This window comes from Muntiacus reevesi, chromosome 1 (assembly GCF_963930625.1).
Source record: "Muntiacus reevesi chromosome 1, mMunRee1.1, whole genome shotgun sequence".
Taxonomy (NCBI): Eukaryota; Metazoa; Chordata; class Mammalia; order Artiodactyla; family Cervidae; genus Muntiacus; species Muntiacus reevesi.
This window is the reverse complement of record NC_089249.1, coordinates 276829216-276847586: the sequence shown is the minus strand read 5'-3', so window position 1 is coordinate 276847586 and position 18371 is coordinate 276829216. Positions and strand designations below refer to the sequence as shown.

General features: G+C 38.2%; 1 protein-coding gene across 1 annotated transcript in view; it reads left to right on the top strand.

Moving 5' to 3' along the window:
* LOC136158654 (solute carrier organic anion transporter family member 6A1-like) overlaps positions 1 to 18371 on the top strand; it is a 99764-nt gene that overhangs the window by 26055 nt on the left and 55338 nt on the right. Inside the window, 2 exon segments of the mRNA XM_065920467.1 lie at positions 7075 to 7196; positions 11786 to 11976. Of these exon segments, the coding sequence (XP_065776539.1) occupies positions 7075 to 7196; positions 11786 to 11976 (313 nt within the window).

Here is an 18371-nt window from a genome sequence, read left to right as displayed (position 1 = left end):
GATACACCCAACTGAATGCAGTTACGGAGAATAGCAAGGAGAGATAAGAAGGCGTTCTTAAGTGAACAAAGAAATAGAGGAAAACAACAGAATCAAAGAACTAGAGATCTCTTCAAGAAAATTGGAGATATCAAGGGAACATTCCACGCAAGGATGGGTGTGGTAAAGGACAGAAATGGTAAGGCCCTAACAGCAGCGGAAGAGATTAAGAAGAGGTGGCAAGAGCACATAAAAGAACTGTACAAAAAAGGCCTTAATGTCCTGGATATCCACCTTGGTGTGGTCACTCACCTAGAGCCAGACATCCTGCGGTGTAAAGTCAAGTAAAGCTAGTGGAAGTGATGGAATTTCAGCTGAACTATTTAAAATCCTAAAAGATGATGCTGTTAAAGTGCTGCACTCAGTACATCAGCAGATTTGGAAAACTCACCAGTGGTCACGGGACTGGAAGAAGTCAGTTTTCATTCCAATCCCAAAGAAGGGCAATGTCAAAGAATGCTCAAACTCCAGTTCAATTGCAGTCATTTCATGTACTGGCAAAGTTATGCTCAAAATCCTTCAAGCTAGCCTTCAGCAGTGTATGAACTGAGAACTTCCAGATGTAAAAGCTGGGTTTCAAAGAGGCAGAGGAACCAGAGATTAAATTGTCAACGTTTGTTGGATGATGGAGAAGGCAAGAAACTTCCAGAGAAACATCTACTTCTGCTTCCTTGACTACACTGAAACCTTTGACTGTGCATATCACAACGAACTGTGGAAAATTCTTAAAGAGATGAAAGTACCAGACCACCTTACCTGCTTCCTGAGAAACCTGTTTACGGGCCAAGAAGCAGCAGTTAGAACTGACCATGGAACTACTGAATTATTGTCACCATGCTTATTTAACTTCTATGCAGAGTACATCATGTGAAATGCCAGGCTGGATGAATCACAAGCTGGAATCAAGATTGCAGGGGAAAAATATCAACAACTTCAGGCATACAAATGATACCATTCTAATGGCAGAAAGTGAAGAGTAACTAAAAAGTGTCTTGATGAAGGTGGAAGAGAAGAGTGAAAAAGTTGGCTTGAAACTCAAAGTGAAAAAAGCTAAGATCATGGCATCCAGTTCCATCAGTTCAGTTCAGTTGAGTTCAGTTGCTCCGTCGTGTCTGACTCTTGGCAACCTCATGAACTGCAGCGCGCCGGGCCTCCCTGTCCATCACCAACTCCCGGAGTTTACCCAACTCATGTCCACTGAGTCAGTGATGCCATCTAGCCATCTCATCCTGTCATCCCCTTCTCCTCCTGCCCTCAATCTTTCCCAGCACTGAGGTCTTTTCAAAAGAGTCAGCTCTTCACATCAGGTGACCAAAGTATTGGAGCTTCAGCTTCAGCATCAGTCCTTGCAATGAACACCCAGGACTGATCTCCTTTAGGATGGACTGGTTGGATCTCCTTGCAGTCCAAGGGACTCTCAAGAGTCTTCTCCAACACCACAGTTCAAAAGCATCAATTCTTTGGCACTCAGCTTTCTTTATAGTCCAACTCTCACATTCATACATGACCACTGGAAAAAGCACAGCCTTGACTAGATGGATCTTTGCTGGCAAAGTAATGTCTCTGCTTTTGAATATGCTATCTAGGTTGGTCATAATTTTCCTTCCAAAGAGCAGGCATCTTTTAATTTCATTACTACAGTCACCATCTGCAGTGATTTTGGAGCCCAGAAAAATAGTTAGCCACTGTTTCCACTGTTTCCCCATCTATGTGCCATGAAAGGATGGAGACGGATACCATGATCTTAGTTTTCTGAATGTTGAGCTTTAAGCCAACTTTTTCACTCTCCTCTTTCACTTTCATCAAGAGGCTCTTTGGTTCTTCACTTTCTGCCATAAGGGTTGTATCATCTGTGTATCTGAGGTTATTGATATTTCTCCCAGCAATCTTGATTCCAGATTGTGCTTCCTCCAGCCCAGTGATTCTCATGATGTACTCTGCATGATGTACTCTGCATATAAGTTAAATAAGCAGGGTGACAATATACAGCCTTGACGTACTCCTTTTCCTATTTGGAACCAGTCTGTTGTTCCATGTCCAGTTCTTGCTGTTGCTTCCTGACCTGAAGAGGCAGGTCAGGTGGTCTGGTATTCCCATCTCTTTCAGAATTTTCCACAGTTTGTGGTGATCCACACAGTTAAAGGCTTTGGCATAGTCAATAAAGCAGAAATAACCCAGTTCCATCACTTAATGGCAAATAGAAGAGGAAACACTGGAGCAGTACAGATTTTATTTATTTATTTCATTGGCCCCCAAAATCACTGTGGATGTTGACTATAGCCATGAAATTAAAACATTTTAAAACAATTTAATCTCAGATATGCAGATGACACCACTCTTATGGCAGAAAGTGAAAAAAAACTAAAGAGTCTCTCAATGAAAGTGAGAGAGGAGACTGAAAATGTTGGCTTAAAGCTCAACATTCAGAAAACTAAGATGATGGCATCTGGTCCCATAACTGCATGGCAAATAGATGGGGAAACAGTGGAAACTGTGGCTGACTTTATTTGGGGGGGCTCCAAAATCACTGCAAGTGGTGAATGCAGCTGTGAAATTAAAAGACGCTTGCTACTTAGAAGAAAAGTTATGACCAACCTAGACAACTTATTAAAAAACAGAGACATTACTTAGCCAACAATGGTCCATCTAGTCAAATCTATGGTTTTTCCAGTAATCATGTATGGATGTGAGAGCTGGACTATAAAGAAAGCTGAGTGCCAAAGAATTGATGCTTTTGAACTGTGGTGTTGGAGAAGACTCTTGAGAGTCCCTTGGACAGCAAGGAGATCCAACCAGTCCATCCTATCCTAAAGGAAATCAGTCCTGAATATTCATTGGAAGGACTGATGCTGAAACTGAAACTCCAATACTTTGACCACCTGATGGGAAGAACTGACTCATTTGAAAAGACCCTGATGCTGGGAAAGATTGAGGGCAGGAGGAGAAGGGGATGGCAGAGGAGGAGATTGTTGGATGGTATCACCAACACAATGGGCATGGGTTTGAGTAACCTCCCGGAGTTGGTGATGGACTGGGAGGCCTGGCGTGCTGCAGTCCATGGGGTCGCAAAAAGTTGGACACCACTGAGTGACTGAACTGAACTGAACTCTTGAAAGGAAAGGTATGATTAATCTAGATATTGTATTTAAAACGGAAGCATCACTTTGCTGACAAATGTCCATATAGTCCAGGCTATGGTTTTTCCAGTAGTTATATTCATATGTGACAGTTGGATTGTAGAGCAGGCTGAGTACCAAACTTGAATTGTATGATGGTGGAGAAAACTCTTGAGAATCCCTTGGACAGCAAGGAGATCAAACCAATCACCCTAAAGGAAATCAACCCTGAATATTCACTGGTAGACTGATGACAAAGCTTAAGCTCCAATATTTTGGTCACCTGATGTGAGGAACTGACTCATTGGGAAAGACCCTGATGCTGGGAAAGACTGAAGGCAGAAGGAGAATGGAGCATCAGAGGATGAGATGCTTAGCATCACCTACTCCATGAACATGAATTTGAGCAAGCTCCAGGAGATAGTGGAGGGCAGAAGAGTCTGTTGTGCTACAGTCCATGGGTCACAAAGAGTGGGAGACAAAGCAGCACATATCCTAGGCAAGAATTTTCTTCTCTACTGTCTTTGTCCATTTGGACAGCTGAAGCTCCAATCCTTTGGCCAGCTGATGCGAGGACCTGACTCATTTGAAAAGACCCTGATGCTGGGAAAGATTGAAGGCAGGAGGAGAAGGGGACGACAGAGGGTAAGATGGTTTAATGGCATCACCGACTCAATGGACATGGGTTTGGGTGAACTCTGAGAGTTGATGATGGACAGGGAGGCCTGGCGTGCTGCGGTTCATGGGGTTGCAAAGAGTCGGACACGACTGAGCAACTGAACCTAACTGAACTGAATAGAAATCTCATACTCTGAGCTTACAAAAACAGAAATTTACTTCTTATAGTTCTGTATGCTGACAAGTCCATGGTCAAGGTGCTGGCAAATTCAGTGTCTGGTGAGATCCTGCTTCCTGGTTCATAGACACAGCTATTTTCTCCCTGTGTCCTTTCACTGGTGAAGGGGAAAGAAATCTGTCTGGGGTTTTTAATCACATTCATGCAGACTCTACCATCGCAACCTAGTCACCTCCCCAGAGCTCCACTTCTTAAAACCATTAAAAGGAATCTTAACATGTGAATTTGCAGGGGACACAAATATTCATTCATAACAATATTCATTTTCCCAGCAGTGCTTACGCTATCACTACCGTTCATATAGATGCCCTATTCATCCCTGTGGTATCTCATTCCTGTGATTATCTCTCTAATCTTTGGCTAGGAATGCACGATAAGACAAAGGCAATATGACAGTACGGTAATTGCAGAATTTCCTGGTCTTAATCTGCACACCATTATCCAGAAATATCTTTCTTAATAGAATGGTGTCATAGCTTGGGGCCCTCACCAGGTTTTTAGGTGGAGTTTTTGGAGTTTTCTATATGTAATATCATGCCATTTTCACACAGAAACAATTTTACTTATTTCTTTCTGATCTGGTTGCCTTTTATTTCTTTCTCTTGCCTAATTGCTGTGGCTAGTACTTCCCATGCTATGTTGAATAAAAGGGAGAAAGTTAAGCATCCTTGCCTTTATCTGATCTCAGAAGAAATGTTTTTAGCTTTTCACTGTTCAGTGTGATGTTAGCTGTGTGTTTGTCATGTATGGCCTTTTTAATGTTGAGGTATGTGTCCTCTATGGACTTCCTTGGTGGCTCATTGGTAAAGAACTCACATGCCAATGCAGTTTGATCTGTGGGTCGGGACGATCCCCTGGAGGAGGAAATGGTAAACCACTCCAGTGTTCTTGCCTGGGAAATCCCATGGACAGAGCAGTCTGCAGGCTACAGTCCGTGGGGTTGCAGTAGAGTCAGACACAGTGTAGAGACTAAACAGCAAAATGTCCCCTGTATACCCAATCCACTGAGTATCTGTCATCATAACTGGATGTTGGATTTTCTCAAATGCTTTTTCTGCTTTAGTTGGCATCATCATATGATTTTTATCCTTCATTTTGTTAATGTGGTGAATCACATTGATTGATTTGCAGATGTTGAATCATCCTTGCATCCTTGGAACAAATCCCACTTGATCATGGTTGTGATCCTTTTAATGTACTGTTTAGTTCAGTTTTCTAGTATTTGGTTGAGTGTTTTTGCACTGACGTTCATCACGGATATTGACCTGTAATTTTCTTTACTTGTGGTGTCCTTGTCTGGGTTTGGTTGTACATTTAAATTTAACATCAATTTCAGTTTATTTTTGCATATAATATGAGAAATGGGACACATTTATATTTTTTCCTGAAAGGAATGTTTATTTATACTGATAACATTTTTTAGTCATTCCATGACTTTTTAAAAATTAATTTAATTTTTAATGATATTAAATACCATCTTTATGATAAGTAAAATTTTCCTGTATGTATAGATTTTTCTTCCTGTCTCTGTATCTCTAGTATGTTCCCTGATATATTTTTTTATTTCATGCCAATACTAAAGGGTTTCAATAACTAAAGCTTTATTGTATTATTTTCTATATTGTTAAATAAGTCCTCATTCATCAAATAAGGGACTGTTTTTACAAAATTGCTCTTCCAGATACATTTGATAATTATAGGTTATAATAAAATATTTTGACTTGTAACAGTTGGATTTGTGTGTCAAATGAGAGTAGTTGCACGGTAATAATTGGAACCAATGCATAAATATAGTTAGAATACATAGGTGGGTTCAAATGTAAAAAGAAAGATTTCCAAAAGATAAAAAGCTATGATTTTATAAATACTTTAAAAGAGAGAAAAATAGAAATTTTATGAATCTTATAATCAACAAGGAAACAGAGTCCAGTGATAATCTGGAGTTGAAACTCCCTGGGCATAACATATCCACATGTATATATCCCTACTGAATTATGGATATCAAATTTGTAACCCTGTGTCATTGCAAGTTGGCATTTTTATTCCTGAATAATGTAACAATGGATAGGAAGTTGTCCCATCAATGAATAAATTGGGAATATTCTCCATACTTTGTGAAAGTCGAGGCCTATATGCAGGCTACTCACTAGGTTCTGTTGACAGCAGTTCCTGCTGGCATTAGAGTACCACCAAAACTGGTTCCCATGGATGTGGACTTTTTCCCACAACAGTTGGTTGGACAGCATCTTAAATGTGTGTGGAACTGAAGATAATGGCAGCGATGTGGTAATCACCTTCCCCAAGTCTCCTCCCTAAATGATATAAAATAATGTCACAACATGAAAATCCCCCCAAAAAATCACGGCCTGAGCATTATTGGAAACAAAGAATGTTGACACTACAAAGCAACTGTGACTGAAAAGGGGAAAAAAATCAACAAAATCCCAGCAGAGGACCCTTCACATTTCCATGTTACTTGGCCCACTGCAAAGCTTTGTGATTTGCAAAGATAGACCAAGAAAAACCACAGGGGAGATAGAAGACAAAGGCTATCAAAGCGTGATGAGTTAGGATTACTAGAAGGCTAAAACATGCTCAATCTGAGAGTTCAGAGAAGGGACAATAAGAAAAAGATTACCAAGGAATAGTAATGAGTCAGATACCCAGATAAACTGTTGGTTGTGCAATTTAAAGGGCCAAGCTTGTTCTAAAGAATTTGGCACATGATTTAAAGGGGGGTAAGAATTATTTTAAAAAATAGATGGTATTTAGAGTGATAGTCTTCTAAATGTGTAACTTCTGTCGGAGAAAGAAGTTTAAAAGGGGCAAAGAATTACTGTTCACCACCTGAGCAGACAGGGGAAAAGTGGGGAAAGGAAAAAAATTTAGCATCCTACATGACAGAAGAGAACCGCATGATTGGAGAACTCACAACCACTCAATCTCAGCAGAACAAAGCAATAACAAAGATAAATTAACAGAAAATGCTCTTTCTCTCTCTGTTTAATTATGACTTTGTAATAAACTATGCAAAGTTGAAAATTTTCATTTTCTCTATTAAAGTGTTGGAGACAGTGGTGATAAAGAACGTTGGCGGCAGACTTGGTGGAGTTATTTTGTTATTATTGCAGTTATTGCATGGTCTACATTAATACCATTTTCATGCTTTCCACAGAGTTTACGAGGTGACTATAAAAATATAATTCATTAAATTAAAAGAGAGTATATTGCTCACCCCAACCCTGATCCCCAATTCTCAGAATATGACTGAATTTCATTTCTTTCTGTGTACATTTCTTTCTGTGATGAACAAACAGTGACATGTGCTAGTATTATTTGAACGAATAAAGCATGCCACCGAAGTAATTATTTTATTTATGTACCAGACTGTCATTAGTACATATTTTTGTTTTTTAATCATTCCTGTCTGAAAATGCTTCATACTATCTAAAATTTTCTCAACAAAAGAAGCATATTTAATCCTATTTACCTATCATGATTTATGTTATAAGGTAAAGTAATAATTATTAAAAGTCTTTGGGAAACACTGGAATATACATGTAACATTAGAGAAATCAAATAGTTTCCTAATGGTAGTGCATTTAATTGGTACAAAATATTTTTAGTAATATCAAATTTGTGCTTTTATATTTGGGGCTATGCTGTCAAATACTGTAGTCACTATATGTAGCTATTTAAATTTTAATTTAAATTAAAAATCCATTTACTCAATCATAGGAGCTACATTTTAAAATATTTAATAGCACATCATAGCTAATGGCTATGATATTAGAGATATTGGAGAGTACAGATATGGGAAATTTTCCTTATCACAAAGTTCTTTAGGACAGCACTGTTTTAGAAGAGCATGTCTTTTAGTTTATTGGATTGACTTTGAAAGTGAAAGTGAAGTCGCTCAGTTGTGTCCTACTCTTTAGGACCCTATGGACTGTAGCCCACCAGGCTCCTCAGTCCATGGAATTTTCCAGGCAAGAGTACTGGAGTGGGTTGCCATTTCCTTCTCCAGGGTATCTTCCCAAACCAGGGATTGAACCTGGGTCTCCCACATTGCAGGCAGACGCTTTACCGTCTGAGCCACCAGGGGCCATCAGCTTGACTTTAGCTTGTTCAAAAATAATTCACTTACCATTTCAGGACAAATTGGGTATATGTTGGGGTGTGTATGAATGCTTATTATATGTGTGTTAGTTATTTGAACATGTTATAAGATTCTTCTCCTTGTTAATGTATAGGAACAGCAAGGATAAAAGCTGGGAAACATAAACAGTCACCTATTTTGGACAGAGATCAAACAAAAGATCAGGAATTTGGACCTAGTATCAAGGACTTATTTGCTACTTTTGGGGTAAAGTATTTTACATGAACAAGCAAATTAAATTGACATGTACAATATTTTTGTTGTGAATTTAAGAAAACCATAAAGTGTTCAACTTGAATCTGAATGGAACTTTTGAAGTCTTAATTAGCCCACTTATTTTATAGGTAATGGAAAATAGGACCCATTTCACCTATGTGGCATCACTACGAACTTGGTTAGTGTCAAAGACTGATGCCAAGTATTTTCCTTCTTTTATTGCTTTTAACTTTCATATTATAATGAATTTATTTTTTCTCTATATAAATAAATAAGCCATTTAATAAGATGACAGAGGTATTAGCATTATCTTTTTATTATATTTAAATAACTTAGAAAAGAACTTTAGAAGTTCACAAATACTCTCACAAACAACTTTTTTTTTTTTTTCATTTAGAAATGTTTATTTCAGAATGGCCTATAGGACCTTACCCAGGCAAAGTTCCTGTCAGCCCTTCTCATGGGTCATGACTGAATTTTGCTCTTATGAACCTACAAGTCAAAGCAACAAAACTAGCAAACATGTATTCAATTTGCTAATTTTTTTTGAGGATTTATGCATCTATATTCATCAGAAATTTTGACCTGTAGTTTTATTTTTACGTGCTTATCTTTATCTGATTTTGGTATGAGGGTAATGGTGAACTTATTGAATGAATTAGAGAGTGTTCCCTCCTATTAAAATTTTTTGAGATGACTTGAGAAGGATAAGTATTAGCCCTTATCTATATGCTTGGTAGAATTCCCCTATGAAGTTGCCCAGTCCTGGACTTTCGTACAAATTCAATTTCACTACTAGTAATGGATCTGTTCAGATTGTTTATTTCTTCTTTAGATTCAGTTATGAAAGATTGTATGTTTCTAGAAATTTATCCATTTTTTCTAGATTGTCCATTTATTGGCCTTTAACTATTTGCTGTATTCTCTTATAATTTTGTATCTCTGTGATATCAGTTGTAATTTTTCCTCTTTAATTTCTTATTTTGTTTATTTGTATCCTCTTTTTTTCTTAATGAACCTAGCTTAAGGCTTATCTTTAAAAAAAACAGCTCTTGATTTTGTTGATATTTTCTATTTAGATGGTAAGTTAAGTTGTTTGTTTTTGAGATTTGTTTCTTCAAGTAAGTCTGTATTGCTATGAACTTCCCTCTTTGAACTGCTTTTGTTGCATCCCATAGATTTTGGAATTTGTCTTTTTAATTTTCATTTTTCTCTGTATATTTTCTGTTTTCCTCTTTGATTTCTTCACTGGTCCATTGATTTTCTAGTAGCATGTTATTCTGTCTCCACCTTTGTGCTTTATCCATTTTTTTTTTTTTTGCTATAACTGATTTCCAGTTACATACCACTGTGGTTAGAAAAAGTGCTCAATATAGTTTCTGTCCTCTTAAATTTTTTGAGACTTAGTTTATGGCCTACATATGATCTGACCTGGAGAACACTCTATGTGCACTTGAAAGAATGTATGTCTGCTGTTTGGGGATGGAGTGTTCTATGGATGTTAGTTAAGCTAAGTAATCTTATGTGTCATGTTAGACCACCATTTCCGTATGATTTTATGTCTGGATGGTGTGTCAATTGATATAAATGGGGTATTAATGTCCCCTACTATTTTTGTGTTCTTGTTAATTTCTCCTTTTATGTCTGTTAGTGTTTGCTTTGTATATTTAGGTGCTTATATATTAGGTGCACATGTTAATGAATGTTATGCCATCTTCTTACATTGATCTCTTTGTCATTATATAATGCTTTTGTTTGTTCTTATAGACTTTGTTTTAGTGTCTGTTTTGTATGATATGAGTATTGTAACCCCAGCTTTCTTTTCATTTCCATGAACTGTCTTTTTACTTTCCCCTCACTTTCAGCTTGTGTGTGTGTCTTTAGCTCCGAAGTGTTTCTTCTAAGCAGTATGTGGATAGATCTTGTTTTTTCTACCTAATCAGCCAACATTGGTCTTTTGATTGGAGCATTTTCCCAATGACATGTAAAGTGGTTATTGATAGGTATGTACTCATTTTCACTTCATTACTTTTTCTGATTGTTTTTATAGTTCTTCTCTGTTTCTCTTTTTTTGTTTTTTTCCCATGTGTTTTTATGATTTTCTTTAGTGGTTTACTTGTATTTTTCTTCCTAATTTTGTGTATCTATTATAGGTCTTTGATTTGTGATTACATATATGTGGCTTCATATATGTTGACCTGTAACTCTACTTGTTTGAAACTGTTCTCTGTTTAAACTCAAACACATCCTAAAAGATCTATGTTGTTTACTTCCCTCATCCATTTTTTTGTGTTGTTGATGTCATATTTATATTTCCATATTTATCCCTTAAATATTGTAGTTATAGATGATTTTACAATCGTTGTCTTTTAATCTTCATACTAGCTTAAAGTGGTTGATCCATAGCCTTTACTATATATTTGCCTTTCCTAGTGGAATTTTTCTTTTCTCATAAATTCTTACTTATTGTTATTATCATTTCAACTTAGAGAAGACCCTTTAACACTTTATTTAAGGTCAGTTTAGTATTCATGATTTCTTTTGTTTTTTTGTGTCTGAAAAGTTCATTCTCTCTCCCTCAAATCTGAGCAATAACTCTGCTGGGTAGAATATCCTAGGTTGTAGATTTTTTCCCTTTTAGCAGTAAAATATATTATGCTACTCCCTCATGACCTGCAAAGCTTCTGCAGAAAGATCACTAATAGCTACGTGGGGGGTTCCCTTACAAGTTACTCTTTATTTTTCTCTTCCTTCTCTTTAGAACTCTCTTTATCTCTAATTTTTGCCATTTTAATTATGATAAGTCTTGGTGTAGATATCTTTGGATTCATCTCGTTCGAGACTGTGTGTTTCTTGTACATAGTTATCTGTTTCCTTCTTGAAGTTCAGGATTTTTCAGCCATAATTTCATCAAATATATTTTTAACCCTGTTCTTTTTTTCTTCTCTTATAATGCACATGATATTACACTTGATGAAATTTCACATGTCCCTTAAATTTCCCTCATTTTTTAAACTTGTTTTTCTTTTTGCTGTTCTGATTGGGTGATTTCCATCATTCTACCTTCTAGATCAGTTAAGCCTTCTTTCATGTCCTTTAGTCTGATGTTAATTCCTTTTAGTGTGTTTTTCATTTCAATTCTTGTATTCTTTAGCTATGACTGGTTCTTTTTATATTTTCAATTTCCTTGTTACATTTCTCACTGTGTTCATCTATTCTTTTCTCAAGTTCAGTTGGCATTCTTATTCCTATTGCTTTGAACTCATTATCTGATAAATTTTTATTTGTAATTTCATTAATTCTTTGTTTAGAGTTTTTTTTCTTGTTATTTCATTTGAAACAAATTCCTCTGTCTTCTCATGGTGTTTAACTTTCTCGTGAATATCTCTATGAAATCAGGTAAAGCAGTTAACTGTCCCAGACTCGAAAGGGTGTCCCTGTGTGAGAGCACAGTGTGTGTGCTCCCAGTGCCTCTGGTGGGAGAGCTGGATCTGAAATGTGCAAGGGTCATGAATTCCCCCAGGGTACACCGGCCAGCTATCACCTTGGTGGGAGGTGGGGCTGGAGACAGCGTGGATAGAGCCAGTCAGGTATGAGCGAGGGCTTGTCCTAGGCTCCGTGGCCAGCCTTGCCCTATCTGGGTAAGGTTGGGTCCCGAGGTGCTGGAGGAGAAGCCCTGAGAATCGGGTCTGAGCTGGTTCCGCTCGCTACAGGTGTGTGTCCCCCCACCCCCTTCCCTGCAGTGGCACCTTCCCCTGAGAGGGTAGCAGTCCTGAAGCAAGAGGGGCCAGAGCAGCTGCCCAGTGTGAGCCTTGCTAAGGTGGTCACTGCACATTAGTCTGTTCCAGACATCTCCCCATCCATGACTTCCATGAGAAGTTAAATTACAAGTAAAACCCTTGAGAAGTGAAACATTTATTGGTGTCCTCCTCGACTGGTTTTCCTTCTATTTGTCCATAGACACCACGACCTTTTTCCTGGCAGGACCAGTGTCTCCCATCATGCAACCTGGATTGGGGTAGGCAGTAGATTAATGCTTCCACCACATGATAGGGAAAATTCCAGAATTAATTGGGGCATTATACGACCCATCTTTAGGAACCATTTCCTCCCTGCAGCATTCCTCTGCGTTTGCTTTCTTCATTAACATTTGTATCCCACTGCTGCTTGAGCCCTGTCCTGAATCTCAGTCTACTTTTCTCAGGCCTCTGTACTTATGCTTTACATTTTGCTAGTCCTGCTCTTGTTTCAACTCCAGCTAAGTAAGCACATATAGGACTACCGAACCTAGTTTGAAATTCCAGACCAGCATGGCCTTCCTCTAGTACAGTAAAGACCCTGGGTTGCTGACAAACTCTGTGAAGGCCTAGGACTAAGACCCTCAGTACTGCAAGGCATGGCTCATTGCCCAGAACTGTCTTCTGTTTTGTGGAACTAATTCAGATTCTCCCTTTGTGTGTCAACAAGTACCGGAATTAAGCCTCATTTTGCTACATGAAACCATTTAGATACCAATTTATATATCTGGCCTTCTTTTTTGCCTCTCATATGTTACATCTAAGACAAGAAATAGGCTGGTTTTTTTTTTTTTTTTTAGATGGGAAAACCTGTAAGAGAATCCTTGCTATACTGATTTTGCTCTGCTCATAGTCCCTTTCTGAATGAAGTGCCCAGAAGTGTTTCCTTGTGCATTAGTTGCTGTGCTCTGTATGATATATTCTAATTGTTCTAGCCAAAAGTAGATCTGGGTCAGCATTTGAGCCCAAGTCAATAATCTTTGGATTTCCCCAAAACTTACTGAGTGTCATATCTTGAGAACAATAACTGGTAGGGGCACCTTGCTATAAAGTAACATATCTAGTCAATGTCTCTCTCAGGGTGTGTACATAGGAGAAAGAGGGAAACTTGCTTAACACAGCTCTGGTAAATGGACATAGAGAAGATGAGTTATCAAAAGCCACTGAGGTGAAGAAGCAAATGGAGAGAGAATAGTCAGTAGCCAAAACAGAAGTAGACATAGACACAATAAACTGACAGAAAGAAGCTGAGTATTCCAACCTTTGAAGCAATCGGGACAAAGCAATGCAACTCCCACTGTTGCAGTCATGATGGGCCTCCATCTTATTCTGAATGATCTTCTATTTCTTTATAAGCACTGAATTGTTGAGCTACCGACAGTCTGCTTGGACTTCATTTTCCTGAGTAACATTGTGATAAGTTGCATTATGAGTTAGCCAATGAGTTGGTTCATGTCAGCCTAAGCACAAAAATTGTCTCATGTCCTTGTTCCCAGATTAACATCATCATCATCATTTGGAAATTTGCTAGAAACATAAATTCTTAGGCCCCATACCACATCTACTGAACCAGAAACTTTGGAAGTAGAACCTAGCAATATAATGTTTTATAACCATCCTCCAAGTGGTTTAAGGCACACTAAAGTTTATAACTAACAAATCTAGTAATCTGATGTGATTATTCTTACTTTATAAATTATGAAATTGATATGTATTCTTTACTGGGCACCTACTATTAATGTGTATCAGATATTATTTAAATTATTACACATACTCAATTCTCATAATCACCATAAATTAGATATTATAATTTCTACTTTACCAGTAATTTAAAGAGGATGAACAAAATAAAAGAGAAAGGATGAGTAACTTTTCTAAGACCTGTATAATTTTAGACACACACTTACACACACACACACATATACAGGTGACTGAATTGAGGTTAAAACCATAAGAATACCTCATGTATTTGACTCTGAGGCCATTGCTCTGTCTACTATTACATAATACTTGCTAGAAATGAGATTTATAGAGATTGTGATTTGCTCACTGTTGCTTCAAAAAGCAGTTGCAGACCCAAGACAAAAACTACATTTCTCTGCTTCTTGTTCTGCTCATTATATCTAATACAGTCTTCCATTTTATCTACAATCATGAAGTATTGCTTTAACTTTCATTAGAATAAGGACTATTCTTAGTGTTCAGTTCTCAATACTTATTATGAATAAATTGCATTGTGAACTAGAAGGAGCTATAAAAATGATGTAACCCAGTAATTGGGCAGTGTCTGAATATGCAACATGAGAAATATAAAATTAAAAAATAAAACATAACTTCCTTATCCATTTGTCTGCTGATGGGCATCTAGGTTGCTTCCACATCCTGGCTATTATAAACAGTGCTGCGATGAACATTGGGCAGTCAAATGGATAAGGAAGCTATGGTACATATATACAATGGAATATTACTCAGCCATTAAAAAGAATTCATTTGAATCACTTCTAATGAGATGGATGAAACTGGATCCCATTATACAGAGTGAAGTAAGCCAGAAAGATAAAGACCGATACAGTATACTAATGCATATATATGGAATTTAAAAAGATGATAGTGATAACCTTATATGCAAAACAGAAAAAGAGACATAGATGTACAAAACAGACTTTGGGACTCTGTGGGAGAAGGCGAGGGTGGGATGTTCTGAGAGAACAGCATTGAAACAAGTATACTATCAAGGGTGAAACAGATAACCAGCCCAGGTTGGATGCATGAGACAAGTGCTCGGGGCTCTAAAACTCTATGTGATGGTATTAGAGACTAGGATAAGTTTAAAGATACACAATATTTGTTGTTGTTGTTGTTTAGTCACTCAGTTGTGTTGACTATTTGCAGCCCCATGGACTGCAACACGCCAGGCTTCCCTGTCCTTCACTATCTCTCAGAGCTTGCTCAAACTTATGTCCATTGAGTCGATGATGCCATCCAACCATCTCAACCTCTGTTGCCCCATTCTCCTCCTGTCCTCAGTCTTTCCCAGCATCAGGGTATTTTCCGGTGAACTCAGGTGGGCAAATCATGGGAGCTTCAGCTTCAGCATCAGTCCTGACAATGAATATTCAGGATTGACTTCCTTTAGGACTCACTGGTTTGATCTCCTTGCAATCCAAATGACTCTCAAGAGTCTTCTCCAACACCACAGTTAGAAAGCATTAATTCTTCTGCTCTCAGCCTTCTTTAAAATCCAACTCTCATACCCATACATGACTACTGGAAAAACCATAGCTTTAACTATACCGATCTTTGTCGACGAAGTGATGTCTCAGCTTTTTAATAAGCTGTGTAAATTTGTCATAGTTTTTCTTCCAAGGAGCAAGCATCTTTTATTTCCATGGCTGTAGTCACCATCCCCAGTGATTTTGGAGCCCCCCAAAATAAAGTCTGTCACTGTTTCCATTGTTTCACCATCTATTTGCCATGAAAGATGGGACCGGATGCCATGATCTGACTTTTCTGAATGTTAGTTTTAAGCCAGCTTTTCCACTCTCTACTCTTTCACTTTCATCAAGAGGCTGTTCCTCTTTGCTTTCAGCCATAAGGATGGTGTCATCTGCATATCTGAATTTATTGACATTTCTCCCGGCAATCTTGATTCCAGCTTGAACTTCATCCAGCCTGGCTTTTCACAGGATGTAATTTGCATATAAGTTAAATAAGCAGGGTGACAATATACAGCTTTGACGTGCTCCTTTCCCAATTTTGAACCAGTTTGTTGTTCCATGTCCAGTTCTGTTGCTTCTTGACATGCATACATATATTTCAAAGGGCAGGTAAGGTAGTCTGTTATTCCCATCTTTTAAAGAATTTTCCACAGTTTGTTGTGAGCCACACAGTCAAAGGCTTTACCATAGCCAGTGAAGCAGAAGTAGATATTATTCTGGAATTCTCTTGCTTTTTCTGTGATCCAGTGTATGTTGGCAGTTTGATCTCTGGTTCCTCTTCCTTTTCTAAATCCAGATTGTACATCTGGAAGTCCTCAGTTCAATACTGTTTGAGCATTACCTTACTAGCATGTGAAATGAGTTCAATTGTGTGGTAGTTTGAATATTTTTTTGGCCTTGCCCTTCTTGGTGATTGGAATGAAAACTGACTTTTTCAAATTTTTGGCCTTAGCTGAGTTTTCCAAATTTGCTGGCATATTGAGTGCACCACTTTCACAGCATCATTTTTTAGGATTTGAAATAACTCAATGGATATTCTATCATCTCCACTAGCTTTGTTCATAGTAATGCTTCATAAGGCCCACTTGACTTCACACTCCAGGATACCTGACTCTAGGTGAGTGATCACAACATCATGGTTATCTGCGTCATTAATATATTTTTTCTGTAGTTCTTCTGTGTACTCTTGCCATCTCTTCTGAATATCTTCTGCTTCTGTTAGGTCCATACCATTTCTGTCCTTTATTGAGCCCATCTTTGCATGAATGTTCCCTTGGTATCTCTGATTTTCTTGAAGAGATCTCTAGTCTTTCCCATTCTGTTATTTTCCTCTTTTTCTTTGCACTGATCATGGAGGGAGGCTTTCTTATCTCTCCTTGCTATTCTGTGAATTCTGCATTTAGATGGATGTATCTTTCCTTTTCTCCTTTGCCGTTCACTTCTCTTCTTTTCTCATTTATTTGTCAGGGCTCCTCAGACAACCATTTTGCCTTGTTTGCCTTTCTTTTTCTTGGGGATGATTTTGCTCACTGCCTCCTGTACAATGTCACAAACCTCCGTCCATAGATAGGCACTCTGTCTATCAGATCTAATCCCTTGAATCTATTTCTCACTTCCACTGTATTATCATAAAGTATTTGATTTAAGTCATACTTGAGTAGCCTAGTGGTTTACTCTACTTTCTTCATAGCTCAGTTGGTAAGGAATCTGCCTAAATGCAGTAGACCTGTGTTCTGACCCTGAGTTGGGAAGATCCCCTGGAGAAGGGAAAGGCTTCACACTCCAGTATTCTGGCCTGGAGAATTGCATGGACTGTATAGTCCATGGGGTCAAAGAGTCGGGCATGACTGAGCGACTTTCACTCACTTAACTTCCATTTAAGTTGGAATTTTGCAATAAGGAGTTCAAGATCTGAGCCACAATCAGCTACCAGTCTTGCTTTTGCCGACTGTATAGAGTATCCATCTTTGACTGCAAAGAATATAATCAATCTGATTTCAGTAGTGACCATCTGGTGATGTCCATGTGTTGAGTCATCTATTGTGTTGTTGGAAGAGGGTGTTTGCTATGACCAGGGTGTTCTCTTGGCAAAACTGTTAGCCTTTGCTCTGTTTCATTTTGTATCCCAGGGCCAAACTTGCCTGTTACTCCAGGTATATCTTGATTTCCTACTTTTGCGTTCCAGTCCCCTATGATGAAAAGGACATCTTTTTTTTTGGCGTTAGTTCTAGAGGTCTTGTAGATCTTCATAGAGCCATTCAGTTTCAGCTCTTTGGTATTAGTGGTTGGGGCATAGACTTGGGTTACTGTGATATTGAATGGTTTGCCTTTGAAATGAACTGAGACCATTCTGTCATTTCTGAGATTGCACCCACGTACTGCATTTTGGACTCTTTTGTTGGCTATGACAGCCACTCCATTTCTTGTAAGGGATTCTTGCCCACAGTAGTAGCTGTAATGGTCATCTGAATTAAAGTCACCCATTCCGAATAACCCACTTTAGTTTGCTGATTCCTAAAATGTCAGTGTTCACCCTTGCCATCTCCTGTTTGACCACTTCCAAGTTACCTTGATTCAAGAATCTAACAGGTTCCTGTGCAGTATTGCTCTTTACAGCATCAGACTTTACATTCACCACCAGACATACCCACAACTGGACATTGTTTTTGCTTTGGCTCAGCCTCTTTATTCCTTCTGGAACTATTTCTCTGCTCTTCTCCGGTAATGTCATATCTTTTTGCCTTTTCATACTGTTCATGGGATTCTCAAGGCAAGAATGGTGAAATGGTCTGCCATTTCTTTCTCCAGTGGACCACAATTTGTCATGACTCTCTACCATGACCCATCCGTCTTGGGTGACCCTACAGGACATGACTCATAGGTTTATTAAGTTACACAAAGCTGTGATCTATGTGATCATTTTGGTTAGTTTTCTGTGATTGTAGTTTTGATTCTATCTGCCCTCTGATG